The 13,386-nt window shown below is 49.0% G+C and overlaps 6 protein-coding genes across 6 annotated transcripts; 1 reads left to right on the top strand and 5 right to left on the bottom strand.

The window, feature by feature from the left end:
• Positions 1-33: 33 nt before the first annotated feature.
• N7455_000617 (60S ribosomal protein eL13) lies at positions 34-1,158 on the bottom strand (the record flags this gene model as incomplete). The annotated part of the gene is made up of 5 exons (XM_065603837.1): positions 34-468; positions 548-706; positions 839-885; positions 990-1,023; positions 1,156-1,158. 5 exons carry the CDS (start codon positions 1,156-1,158, stop codon positions 34-36), a joined length of 678 nt encoding a protein of 225 aa, XP_065462328.1.
• Positions 1,159-1,837: 679 nt separating this feature from the next.
• Positions 1,838-3,085, bottom strand: N7455_000616 (uncharacterized protein; the record flags this gene model as incomplete). The annotated part of the gene is made up of 1 exon (XM_040957997.2): positions 1,838-3,085. The coding sequence occupies one exon, from the start codon at positions 3,083-3,085 to the stop codon at positions 1,838-1,840; it is 1,248 nt and encodes a 415-aa protein (XP_040811484.2).
• Positions 3,086-4,822: 1,737 nt separating this feature from the next.
• N7455_000615 (uncharacterized protein) lies at positions 4,823-7,936 on the top strand (the record flags this gene model as incomplete). The annotated part of the gene is made up of 1 exon (XM_040957989.2): positions 4,823-7,936. The coding sequence occupies one exon, from the start codon at positions 4,823-4,825 to the stop codon at positions 7,934-7,936; it is 3,114 nt and encodes a 1,037-aa protein (XP_040811573.2).
• A 158-nt stretch (positions 7,937-8,094) lies between these two features.
• N7455_000614 (uncharacterized protein) lies at positions 8,095-9,201 on the bottom strand (the record flags this gene model as incomplete). Its single annotated transcript, XM_040958067.2, has 1 exon — positions 8,095-9,201. The coding sequence occupies one exon, from the start codon at positions 9,199-9,201 to the stop codon at positions 8,095-8,097; it is 1,107 nt and encodes a 368-aa protein (XP_040811576.2).
• Positions 9,202-9,886: 685 nt separating this feature from the next.
• Positions 9,887-11,156, bottom strand: N7455_000613 (uncharacterized protein; the record flags this gene model as incomplete). The annotated part of the gene is made up of 3 exons (XM_040957974.2): positions 9,887-10,400; positions 10,459-10,937; positions 10,998-11,156. The coding sequence occupies 3 exons, from the start codon at positions 11,154-11,156 to the stop codon at positions 9,887-9,889; spliced, it is 1,152 nt and encodes a 383-aa protein (XP_040811495.2).
• Positions 11,157-11,860: 704 nt separating this feature from the next.
• N7455_000612 (alpha/beta fold hydrolase) lies at positions 11,861-12,910 on the bottom strand (the record flags this gene model as incomplete). Its single annotated transcript, XM_040958058.2, has 3 exons — positions 11,861-12,037; positions 12,091-12,444; positions 12,545-12,910. 3 exons carry the CDS (start codon positions 12,908-12,910, stop codon positions 11,861-11,863), a joined length of 897 nt encoding a protein of 298 aa, XP_040811493.1.
• Between the last annotated feature and the right edge of the window lie 476 nt (positions 12,911-13,386).

Below are 13,386 nucleotides of genomic sequence, written 5' to 3'. Positions count from 1 at the left end.
ATCATCATCAGCACGAGGAGGGAATTAACACATTTATTTCTTGGCAGCGGCCTCATCATCAGCCTTGGTCTTGGCACGCTTCTCGCGCATACCCTTGTAGCGGGCCTCAGCGCGGGCGTCACGGAGACGACGGTAAGCAGCCTCCTCACCCTTGGGGAGCGAGTCGCGCTTGACCTCGGTAACGGCCTCAGCAGCGGTGGGGTTGGTGATGGGGAAGGTGGCCTCAACACGGGTGGAGATGCCGTCACGCTTGCCCTCAGCGACGGTGGCCTTGACGGCCTTGACTTCCTCAGCGGAGGAGTCGAGCTTCTTGAACTGACCGCTCTTGCGGGGGAAGAGGATCAGGCGAGCCTTGTAGTCCTGGAGACGGGCGACGTTGGCAACCAGAGACTCCTTGGAGTAGTTGGTGCGGCGGTGGTCAACGGAGATACCGACGGTAGGAGCAAGCTTCTTGGGGATACCAGCTTCCTATAAAGCGCGAAAAAAGTTTTCGAGTCAGTAAGTTGTTTCTCCATGTTGCCTCCATTTTCGATGCGGCTTAATTTACCTTCAACTCAGCGATGGTGAAACCACGACCGGCACGAACGCGGCGGTTGTACTTGATGGTGGGGCATCGGACAACGGGACGCAGCTTGTCGACCGGACGGGGAGCAACAGCAGCCGCCTTAGCGATGCGGGCCTCACGACGACGGTGCTTCCGGCCGGGCTGTGCGATTCATGTTAGTCGGCCAAATTCATATCCTGCAAAGAAAAATTTTCCTCGATTCCAAGTCGCTTGCGATATCGTTCGGAATAATAAAAAAAAATCTCTGGTCGGGGGAATGTTGGATAGTCGTACCTGGTCGAAGTGCACACGGACACGACGCTGCCAGTCCTTGTGGAAGTCTATTCAAGAATTCGTTAATCACTGTTCCTTCAAGTCTGATCTCCCCATGCCTTCTGTCGGTTTGAAGCGATCACATAGAGGTGCAAAGCGCCGGGTCACTCACGGTTCTTCTGAATCTGGTTGTTGTGCTTGATCGCCTATATATCCCACACACAATCGGTTAGTCAACCATTTCGTTCTTTTCGAGGCGTATTTCGATGCGTCGATTTCTCTCAATCGCACAAGTCGAATCCTTCATTGTATTTTCCAAGCAGGGATAGGTAACGCACCATGGTGACGGATGGGGATCGAGCCGGGTGGTGGTCGTCGAGGGTTGCTGGTCAAATCCTCCTTCACGGCAGAAAATGAAGTTCCCATTTTTCGTGTGGCAGCCCGCTGACTGACACACCGCCTCGCTTAGCGAGCCCTAACCAAACCGGATTCGGTAATCTGCCAGAGTTATTTTATTATTTTTTATTCTTTGGATTTTATGCTTTGGCTATGCTTTGGCTATGATATCAACCTTGGAAGGTTCCAAGGTTGGAAGCATGCAATTATTCAATGCTCAATGAGATGATGTTTGAATTTTTTTATATTCTTTTTTGCATGGATTCCATTGGTCCTATAGATTTCATATATTGCTTTCAATGTTGCAATTCGTTATTGGTCTTTGAACGACTCTATACCTATTGTACATGGTTGTACCATTCCAAATTCATATCCCAAATTCCCATCGAGAAGCCAATTTAATAACGCCCCATGTGAAGGGCCATGGATCACTGTCGCATGGCCTCTTCATACCAAAAAAAAAATCACCCAAAAAAAAAAAACAGTCGCTAGTTTGAAAACACCACATTTGGCATGTCTTCATCATTCGTGAGGGTCCCATAATCGTAACAAGCAAAGCAGCGCTAGGTCATGAATCATATCAAAGTTGGTGGAACGAGGTTTTCAGCTGGCCGGGATATGCACTCAAGCATTGATGCCCAGGCCAATACCATTCGTAGCCCTGGACTTCTTCGCGGAGGCAACGTTTGCGTCACTGCCTGCCTTGCGCTTGCCAGGGCGAGATCGCTCCACACCGGGTTTCTGCACCTGGCCGAACAACTTTGTCTGAAGTAGTGTGCTGCTCTTGGGGACAGTGGAGCGCATATGCTGCGGGGAACCCATAGCCTCTTCCGCGGCCTCCGAGGCCGAGAGGGATACGGTGCTATCACTATCATAGTGATCATCTCTTGGGTGCCCAATTGGGGTGAGGTACTGGCTCTTCGAGTGGTTCGGGGTGACGGGGACGGAGGTTGCAGGGTGAGTACCATAAGCGTGAGTCTGGTTGGTGAGTTTATCGGCGTAGAGAAGAGCGGCGAGACCATCTGCATGTTCACCGTGGCAGAGATTGTGTATCTCATTCTGAGTACCCGGCGACATGCTGCCGTAGTTGAAGATCTGGGAGAAGTGTTTTCGGTTGTCGCCAATGCGGCGCTTCAGCATGAGGTTCTGCTCCTCAAGGTCCATAGACCGACTGGTAGCTTCATCGATGGCACGCTTCGCCTTTCGGAGTCTTCGGTCTAGAACGGTATTGAGTTCTTCTAATTCGTGCGAGCGCTGAACGGCCGAGAAATAATCAGAATTCAAGATAGACTGGGATTGCTTGGGCGTGACGGGATCCACAGGGTGCGAACGACTGCGGTACTCGGCGCTCTGAAGAATCTCAACTTCGCGCTTGGCGAGCTGGTGCTCCACCTCGGCGCGCTTGACGGCTTCATTGCTTGCGAAAGACACCAAGCTGTTCTGCAGTTTGAAGTGCAGCGCAGACATGCGCGAGTCTCGGGCTACGGCCAAAAGTTCCTTGGCAATAGTGCGCAGTTGGGTTTCACTGGCGTCGTCGATTTCTTCCACGGTGGGAAGGTTCTCAGAGACGCCGTAAGCATCGCACAACGACTTGTCCAAATCGGTGGATTTCACCAACGAAGGGCTCAAGGAGCGCGAGTGTGAGCGAGAACGAAGTGGGGCCCCTGGGATCTGAGATGAGGGCGGAGGAGTCATTTCTGATGATGACAAGGGCGGAGGTGAGAGGAACTTCTTATCCGACTCAGACGATGGGCGCTTAGCCATAGCGCTGAGCTCTGGCGACGGGGACAAGGTGGCCCGGCGGACTGGAGTCGAGGGCACAATCTCTGCAGGTGCTCCCAGGGAGCTTTGTGAGTTGGTGTTTTGAGACATGATGGATGTAGTTATTTAGTGATGTTGATATAATAATATATCACTATGATAAGATCACGGGGATTTTAGCCGTGGGGAAACGGGTCCTAGCACTAATTTCTTATCAGCACCTTTATCGTAAAACAGATGATTGAAGTACAAAGGAATTATGTGCATACCGGAGACTGATATCAGTCAGGCTGTGGGCTTGGTCGATCGCACAGATGCTCAGACCAGGTATGTTGCCTCAGGAACCAAAAGAGAAGATAGAAGGACTAGGGACGGAGCAAGGGGTAGGAATTTCAATTTCGAGCTAAGAAGACAATGACTTGGAGAAGTTGGAGAAGGATGAAAGAAGGGAGAATGATGGAGTTGAGCGAGACCTTAAGAGGAAGAGGTTACTCCAGCTTGCGTTATTGGGAGGGGCTGGGAGGCTGGGAACGGGGGAGTCTCAAGGTACCCGTTTTGGGTTAGTCCATGTCCCAGCCCCGGTCAATTATCTAAGAATATAAGCCAATCAGAGGCCAGAATAGGGTCCCATTAAACCTATCTAGGTTAGTCTGACGATCACGGGACGCTCAGGGCAAGTAAACACCCGCGACCGGGCAAGCGCTGGGGGGTTGGGCAGGCAACCGATAAGCATCAAGATCTGTATACATCTATGTATGATGTATGATATCATGGGGATGTTTTGATCTTGACGCTTTATTTGTTTGAACCTTTAAAATCCTCTATAGTCTAGAAATAAAGAAAACTATCCTTTGAATCTATGGAATTTGACTGAGATTGCCCCCTTGTAGTACATAACAATTGAATTACCTACATTATGTAGAGGCAAACACTATATATCTATGTGGCATTTCAGAGCAATTAGGCCGGGCTTCTATGAAGCTAATACGCAAGGGCACTGTTTACCACCTGAAGCCGTTCGTACCAGCCCTCTTCAACGGCGAAAGCAAGGAGCAGTCAAAGTCAAGTCTTTGGAATTTCTACTAATATCTTTCAGTTTAAATATAAGAAAAAAGACTTAGATACCTTGTACCAAATAGATACTAAGTATCAGAAGAATGTTAGACCCAAGATGAAACTGTTTACTCTTAGTACTATTTTCTGTAGACTCCCGTCTCAGTATACCGGCACATGCTCGTAGCCTATATATATGCTAAATAGTGGGTGTGATGAAACGCGTCTGTTCTGCTCATAGTAATTTGCTTGAGCACTACCCAAAAGAGCTCTTTGAGATCGCTGCTATGTAGTTGCGCTGGATATCTGTTTGTAATGTGTCATTGCTCTTTGATGTATATATCCGACGGAATAGGCCAACTATGGGTCAAATGACCATCAAATTGCAATGGATCTATGGGCTTTCATATTCAAGAAATATTCTAAGACAGACCTACATAATATCTATAGCAATATATGACACAGGATGATGGAAGATTTGTTTTATATCTGCTTCGTACAAAATATTTCATAGATTGGGACTAAATTGGTTGATGCCTGAGGCGACGATCGCGGGATTGTGAGACCTTAGGAATGTAAACAATCCGCTTCGTCCGAAACATTTCTAGACCTCTAGCTCTTCATTCTTTTGCGCCAAAGACCACGATTTTGACAGGCCTAAAACCGCCACTGCAAATTCCCCCCGCCCTCCACATTCTTTGTCCCGCTCCTTATCATCGGACATGAGCATCCGAATTTCTTGACGTGCAACTTCCTCCCTGACCGAAGACCAACATCAATAACTGGAACGCCAATATGGAAGGACAGCCTAAAACATCGACACGCCCTGCAAGTGGTATACCACGTCCTGCAAGCGGCATTCCACGACTTACTTCAAGATTGCCTTTACCTACGACCACCGCATCAAAATCGATCAAACCCTCACCTTCCCGAGACAGATTACGAGCCGATCCTGGTCTGGACGAAAAGAGGTTGCGAAGGCCATCTTACAACACGCTCGTGAAAAAGACATCTTCGCTCCATTTGTCATCACCTAAGCCGCAGGATGATCCTACTCCGGCCCGCAAGCAAGACGATGTCCAAGGCGGGGAAGACGACACACATGTTCCAGAGGAGGCGGGCTCGATTGCTGGGGATGATGACACTGCATCAACTACATCGGCCCATGAAGCACGCGGTCGCCGTGGAATACGCCCATCTTTGTCCGAACGTACACTTGAGACGCTAGCGCAAATTCCACCATCACCGGCTTCGGCGAGAAGGCAGTCCAGCTTTTTCAAAGGTAGTAGCCCGGTACGGTCGCCATCTCGCGCCCCGTCCAATGTCTCTAGCGTTTCGAGACCGCCATCGAGGGGATCATCTTGTGCACCGCCTAGCAACGAGCTACATACACAGCCTGTTTCGAAGCTGCGTCTTCCCTCGAAGGCTCGTATGTCGACTGCTGAATCTCTTTCTCCAGTCCGCGTCTCGGAGGAGAGCGTGAGCCCATCAAGATTGAAGCGGCCGTCAATCAGACAAAGTAATGCGCCAGGAGACGGTGCCCCTGCGGATATCAGCTCGCCGCCCAAGAAAATCATACCCGAAAGACCAATTGGCAACAAGGATGTACCAAAACCCGCCCTTGTCCGCCCATCACCCGGCAAGGTCTCCACGAAGCCTGATAAGTCAAACATGGGTCCCCCAGAAAGACCTCTTCAAGTTAAGAAAACAAGAAAAGCCCAAGCAGGGCAGGTGTCGACCCTACGCTCTCCCTCGACGGGTTCAAGATATGTGTCTGCTTCTTCCAACATGCCTGACGACCTGTCTCCGGAGCAACAGGCAGAACTTGAAGCTAGAAAAGTATCTAAATCGTCCAGTACGCTACGTGAAACTATAGCAAAGGCAAAGGCTGCCCGCAAGGCGATAGCGGCTGGCGATAAAAAGGAGAGCCCCCAAAAGCAGGTCTACCAGGCTCCACCCATCGATGCGCCTCTCGATTCGTGGGCAGGCGGCGATGACGAGGATCCCTTCGGCCAAATGCCCGTGGGATCTAACTCTTTGGTGATGCGGAAGCGTGTACAAACAGCACGTGCGACCGGCCAGTTAAACATCGCGGCGTTTTCTTTAAAGGAAATTCCAAAAGAAGTGCTGGCAATGTACGACTATGACCCAGAAAACTCTGCCAACTGGTTCGAAAATGTGGATCTTGTCAAGTTTAATGCTGCGGACAATGAACTGGAACAGATCTCAGATGCCACCTTCCCCGATATCAACCCCGAGGAGTTCGACCCTGATAGCGATGACCGAGGACTTCAATTTGGGGGCCTCGAAACGTTGGATCTCCACGGGAATATACTTAAGTCACTCCCAATGGGTCTTCGACGTCTGCAAAATTTACGCACGCTCAATCTGTCGAATAATTCTTTGGACATGGAAAATATCGAGATCATCTCAGAGATAAAGTCTCTGACCGATCTGAAACTTGCGAACAACCAACTGCAAGGGGAACTAACTGCCGTTATTGGTCGTCTTCCTAACTTGGAGTTTTTGGATCTGCGTGGCAATGCTCTCACCAAGCTTCCAGATGGGCTCGTTGGATTGAGTTCTCTGAGAACGTTGGATGTCAGTGAGAACAAGTTCACTTCTTTGCCGTTCGAGGTCCTTTGCAAACTTCCCCTGAAAACGATCAATGCGCAGAAGAACAGGCTGGAAGGCACTTTGATACCGGAATCAGTGATCAAGTTGGAGACATTGCAGTCCCTGAATATCGCCAACAATGCTGTGGTGGTATTCTCCGCGAATGACGCGCTTGAAATTCCTGATTTACATACTCTCCTGATCGGCGTCAATCGCATCACGCATCTTCCGTGCGTGACTTCTTGGCAGTCATTATTAACGCTGTCTGCTGAGGAAAACAAAATTACAGAGCTTCCACAAGGGTTTGTGGATCTCAAGAACTTAAAGAAGGCCGATTTCACAGGAAATTCCCTCACGGTCTTGGATGAGAAGATTGGTTTAATGGAAAACCTGGCCTCTTTGCGGCTTTCCAATAACCCGCTTCGTGAGCGCAGGCTGCTGAGAATGGACACCGACGATATCAAACGAGACCTGCGGAGCCGCTGTGAGCCTGATCCTCAGGACACAGATGACGAGGGCTCAGTGGCCACCCAATTCACTCTAGCGCCCGAGAGTCCCGCGCTCGATGGCAGCTGGCAGATTAAATCCGGTGGGATTCTTGATAAGTCTTATGCCGAAATGGCCGACCTTAAGGTGGAACAGCTGGAGATGGTTCCATCGCTAGACATTCGATGTCTTTATTTGCAGCACAATGTGTTGAGCTGTTTCCCGGCCCCCGCCATTGGAATGCTCGCGCAGTCTCTAGTTGAGCTTGATATATCACACAACCCCTTGAATGGTGCTAGCTTCCTGTCTTCCCCGCTTGAGTTGCCAAAGCTTCAGTCGCTGACTTTAAATGCGAGCGGCCTGACGTCATGGGAGCCTCTCTTGTCCAACCTGATAGCCCCATCTTTGACCTTCCTGGATTTATCGCACAATCGTTTGAAGGGACCACTTCCCCATCTGAGACAGACTTACCCAGAGCTCAAGACCCTTGTGGCCTCTGACAACCAGATCGCTAGTTTGGACTTCGAAGCCGTAAAAGGGTTGCAGGTCTTGGAGCTAAGCAATAATGACATTGATTCGCTTCCCCCGAAGATTGGCCTGTTGGCTGCTGGACGCTCTTCTCAGAACTGGGGCAATGGGTCCGCCTTGAGACGGTTTGAGGTGGCCGGCAATCGATTCCGAGTACCTCGCTGGCAAGTAGTTGCCAAAGGAACTGATGCGATCTTGGAATTCTTGCGAGACCGTATTCCCATCGGTGACCTGCCGGAATGGGAGCGGGAATACGAAGCTCCCGAAGAGGAGTTCTAAGGCATGAGATCTAGTAGGAGGTCATGATTTAAAAAGGCTTGTATAATATCACCATGTTTGTTCTATGTACATATACATAATATCGCTGTCTATGCTTTTCCCGGGCTTTTTTCATCTTATCATCAGCTTCTTTGCAGCTTCGTGACAGATAATTACATTCAGTTTTTTTCAATTGACTTGCTGACCTCGTCAATCACCTTGAGCCACGTCTTCGACCATGTAGCGAACTTGTCTGCCGGTGCATCTTCCTTAACACCCGCAGCATCCCAAGGTGATGCGACCAACTCCACCGCTTGTGTGGCACACTTCCTCGTCTTCCGCAGATACTCAGCAGAGGTTTCAAAATTGGCCTCGTACAACGCGCCAGCTGCCTCATCAAGATTGTCCGGGATAGCTTGCAGATTCAGCATCAAGGACTCCAGCTTCTTGACACCAGACGGAGAAGCCAACGGCGCATTTCCAGCATTCTTCAGTCGGTTGTTGATGATAGCTGGGTAGACCTGAGCAATAGGCTTGAGGAAACGAAGGGTAGATTTCTTGTGTTCCTCAAGAGCAGCCGTCTCTTCTTCGTCATCCTCGTCATCGTCCTCGTCCTCATCATCATCTCCACCCTTCCCCTCATCACTGAGAACATCATCAAAGAAACCATCGTCCCCTTCTTCCGGATCCCAATCCTCGATTTCCTCAACCGCGTCGCGAACCAGATCCCTCCACTGCTCAACACGGCGCATGACAAACCCAACAACCCCCTTATTCGCAACATCGGTCGTAGAATCACACGCATCCCAGACACGGCCCGTAGCGAGCATCACAGCATCCTTTTCGGATTTCGTCACGCCGCTCTCCTTCCCGGTATCCTTCTTCTCCTGATCTTTCTTTTCTCCAACAAGCTTGACCTCCTGAACCAGCGCCAAAAGCTCCGTCAAAGCCGTCTTGACCAGAATCAAAACCTCGGAATGAAACGCTTTGGTGTATTGCGCCGGTGTAACGAGAAGGGAAGCGGTCACGAGCGACGGCAGTATGGACTCATTGAGCTCGCGGAGCACGGTGCTGACCGCGGAGTGCGTGAAGGGCGAGGTAACGGCCAGCAGGGATAGTTTTGTGACGTGTCCTTTGAGCGCGCTCGCGGAGGCTGTTAGGAGGGGCAGAGCTTCGGCATCTTTTGCGGCATCGGTTGCGGCTGTTGGGGGCGTGGTGAGGGCTATTTGGAATTGGCCGATCAGGGTTAGGGTTGTGCTTATGATGGGAGATAGTTGTTTGGACATTGTGAGAGTCGTGGGCTGGCCGGGGTTGGGTTGGAGGGGAATGTAGTAGAGAAAAAATTTGGGCGGTTGGGTCTGATAATTATCGCGGGGCTGATTAGGGCTCTGCGGGGTCACCTGGAATTTCTATGTCAAAGCTGTTAGCTTGAGGCTGTTTAATTGGTCTGCTGTTTGAAGATGACCATGTTGATTTTGGTTCTCTATTTTTTATTCTCTTCTTAGTTTAAATATGATGATTGTTTCTCAACATGCCAAATTCTATCTAATATGTAGCCATGCATGGCTTACTATTTGATCAAAAACCTAGATACGCCAACGTAGTAAAGCTGCCCTGCTCATTCTTGTTCAGTAAAACCAAGGGGGCTCCCGAGCGACCTAAGCAAGCGACCTCGATAGTCCCATCGCGTGCCTCATATTGTATACAGCACTGCGGTGATAGTCGGTCTAATCATTATCTTTTGACAATGTAGATAGCGGTAAAATGGTCTTATTTAGTTGATAAGATGTACTTACCCACATGTAGCGGCCTTGTTTCTGATCTGGGCTATAGAGGCCCACTGTACCCTTTGCCTTAAAATATACATCTAAGTATGGATATATTAAGACTCGTCAGCAGACAAGTAAAGAATGACACCCTGTGACATTAACCGAAATTTTGATATAAGTATAATACAAAGGATAATTCCCCTCAGTGCGTAGTCCGTGTAAACTCTTTGTCGACTCTAATCTCAGTCAGGGGAATCTCATCCCCATCAGAATGATCACCAACCCTCGAACCCATCACATTGGTGTAGGTCTTTGTATTATCATAGTCCGGCCTAAACGAGGTATCCATCTGTGTCTGTTCCCCTACTGCGTTAGGATCATCTGGTAGGTGGTAGAAAGAATGTCGTTTCGAATGCTTGTTGTGCTGTATGATGGTGGAAGTGGACTCCTCTGCTCCTGAAGGCCGAGTGACAGCGTCCGAGCTTTTGGCAGTTGTTCTGTTTGTACTTTTGAAGAGAGCCATAACTCTACCGTGGATACCCAGCATGCGCGCTATAAAACGAAGAGCAGGGCGGATGGTGGGAAGATTGGCCGAAACGATGCCGGCGGACATTTCGATCGCGGTCCAGCCAACCGTTGGGGCGAGAGTGTAAGAGGAATCAAGCGCAGTGTAGCTGAAGAGGACCGAGAAACGGTAGGCAGAGGCGAAGACAACGCTGTTGAAGTTAGATTGACTGGGGGTTCTTTTTGTTTTTGGAAATGTTAGCGGCTTACAAGAATCCCAAGCTGAAGGCAATCAAAACGGCTATCTTTTCCGAAACTCGAAGTTGGAGCTTCCATACTTGTGGGATCGGAAGGAAGAGAATAGCAACATCGGTTGCGATCGTCGAGACGGCGTTGGCGACCCATGTGGCAACTTGGTCGATGCACCGTCCTGGGAGTTGGGGATACCATAGTTTTTGGACGGGGACGCAAATGAAGATGAAGAGAAAGGTTATACAGATAACCCAAAGGATAATAAAGATTCCAATGATGTATGCCCATGTCTTGAAGAATGGAAAGCGGAAGATCCGGTAGTACATGAGCAGAATGCTCAATTTGGTCCATACCAGGTTGAAGACGTAGAGAACTTCGGCCACAACAAGATACTTTGCGATCACGATCACGTTTTCTGTCGGAATAGTGCTTGCATGGAGTCCCATTCCCTTATGAATCATGGCGAAGATGAATCCGACAACGATGAAGTTCCATAACTTATGTTTGATCAGAAACTATGCGATTGGGATTCAATGGAGGGAACGAATCGAACTAACCATAGAAAAGATGACCATATAGTCATCCCACCAGAGCTTTTGCATCCGCTCATAACGGGCGAGTAGTCGAAGACAAACTGACACGAAGGCCAGCACGGTGACTGAGGCTGTGGTAGCTATAGACCATTGCTGCAGACTGTCCTGGTTATTGCTCTCCATGAGGTTTGGCTCAGGGAGGTAAACATAAAACTCGGCAAATTCTGGGGAATAAAATCTTATGTATGGAGTACGGGAGAACGCGGCTGAGTTTATGCACGGAAAAGTCCCATTGTGTGTCGAATACTCCGTACACGACTCGCACAATTCTAAGAATCCCACTATTGGACGTTTTAATTGACAATGACAAGCTTGGCGTTTGGAGTCTGAACTTAGTTTGGTAGTTAACCCATGCCGGGTTGAGCATTTGCTCTCTGCAGTGATATCACTAATACATACTATTAGTTATGTATCACTTAGTTTGGACCAAATACTATGTATCATTAATATCCACAGACGTATCATTATGCACGGAGTAAGGTATACTTTTAAGGAACCGTTGAGTACCAAAAAACCTTGATGATGGCCTGCAGATCCGTCTAACATAAATGATCCACGTGGATGCAGGGTTTGTGAGTATTCGTTTTAGGAAGGTTCTTATCGAAAAAGAAAAAATACGAAAGGCCCACTTTATACTAGTACTAGTACACTAGTACACTAGTAAACAAGGGAAAAAGTATGATACACATGTAGTTAACGAGTACGAAAACCTAAAAAAAGAAAGGCATAAATAAGTTGGAATATTAGAGCTATTGACTGGCTCCTTTAGTGGCATTTGTTAGTAGGCCTTCCAGCATATCCTCGCAATTCTATACAATAGCGATATACTAGTGGCTGTACTTGGTGACCATCTCCAGAAGGGCCTCATTCACCTCCTTTGGGTTGGTGGCATTCAGGTAATGCGCACCCCCTTCAATCATCACCAGTTTAGCCTCCACAGACGAGGTAAAACGTTTAATATGTTCCGCAGGAACGATCGTCCCAAAAGGAGTGTCTTCGGTCCCCTTATCGATTTGTTAATGCACGCGTCATGTACATCGGTAAACATAGGACTCACCTGTAGCCAATAAACAGGACATTTGATATCCCCGATCCGAAGTAGGAGCCCATCCCTCTCCAGTAGGCAATTGAGCGCCATTCGAACCTTTTTCCGGCCCTCATCGCCCTTATACACATCCTTCAGGGTCTGAGTCCAGAATGCAGATCTAGTTTCGGTGGCAGCGGCACCAAAGCCAATACCCCCCACCAGTCCGCACCAAACGTCATCCACAACAAAGTCGGGCGTAGCCGAGGGACTGGTCCACTTCTCATAAAACACCGTGAGATTGGCAGCAGGGTCCCAGCAGCCCTTGGACCGAGAATCCAAGGATTCGTAATCCATGGAGGTTCCGAGGGGCATAAGACCGAGGATCTAGCCATATGTTAGTACTATTGGTTTGGCTCCAGGGCTTGGCTTGGGGCTTAATCAGCAGTTTATTGACTGCCGAGGTCCTCCCTAGGCTTGTACCTACTCTGTTTGGGGCTAGGAGAGCCATCCGAGTCACAATCCACCCCCCCTGACTTGTCCCTAGGACGAAGGCCTTCTGAATGCCAAAGTGGTCCATGACCTGTAAAGCCATGTGAGCAGAATCCCAGTACGTAAAGTGTTCCGAGGGAGAACTGGTCGAGCCATGGCCTAATGGCTCAATGGCCAGAAGATTCACGGCATCAGTCAAGACTTCATTGTTGAATTGGTCATGGTAGAGAGACACGGTCATGCACATCGAATTAATGAGCACGCATGTCGGCTTGGAAGGATCATAATGGTCCTTAGAGAAGGCGTATCCGGCCTTGATGCCGCCAAGGTGTGGAACTTCGATAGTTTGAAGCGCAGCCATTTCGTAATAGTCAGTGGATTTCGAGTTGAATGTGTGATTTATCTACAATATGCTTTGGAGGGGAAAGAAGTCAATATGCTACCTACGGGGGTTAGCCGAGTTAGCCCCTCCAGGTTGTCTTACTCCGTACTCCGTACATGTTTGTAAAATGTTCTCTGTATGGAGCATGTAGATCCTGGAAGTCGTCCAAGGCGCTCGGTGCTTCGTCCTAAATTAGCTATTGATCTCCGGATTGACCATGTGGAGTCACTTCGACAGACCGGTTTGTCGGGATTTGGTTCACTTCTGCACAATTAACGACAGCTCCAAGGCCCGTTGTATTCCGTAATAAACCTTCGAAGCTGCCGGGTGGTGGGGCCGGACACTTTATGAGATATTACTGGTACATCCGCCTTCTGTATTAAGGTATCTGTGACAATATCGCCACATTTACTCCATAGGGGGTTTCAATGTACAACACCTGTACGAAAGAATAA

The sequence above is a fragment of the Penicillium solitum genome (assembly GCF_028829755.1).
Source record: "Penicillium solitum strain IBT 25940 chromosome Unknown utg000001l_segment0_segment0, whole genome shotgun sequence".
NCBI lineage: Eukaryota > Fungi > Ascomycota > Eurotiomycetes > Eurotiales > Aspergillaceae > Penicillium > Penicillium solitum.
Note: the sequence above shows the minus strand (reverse complement) of the source record. Positions and strands in the feature narration are given on the sequence as shown.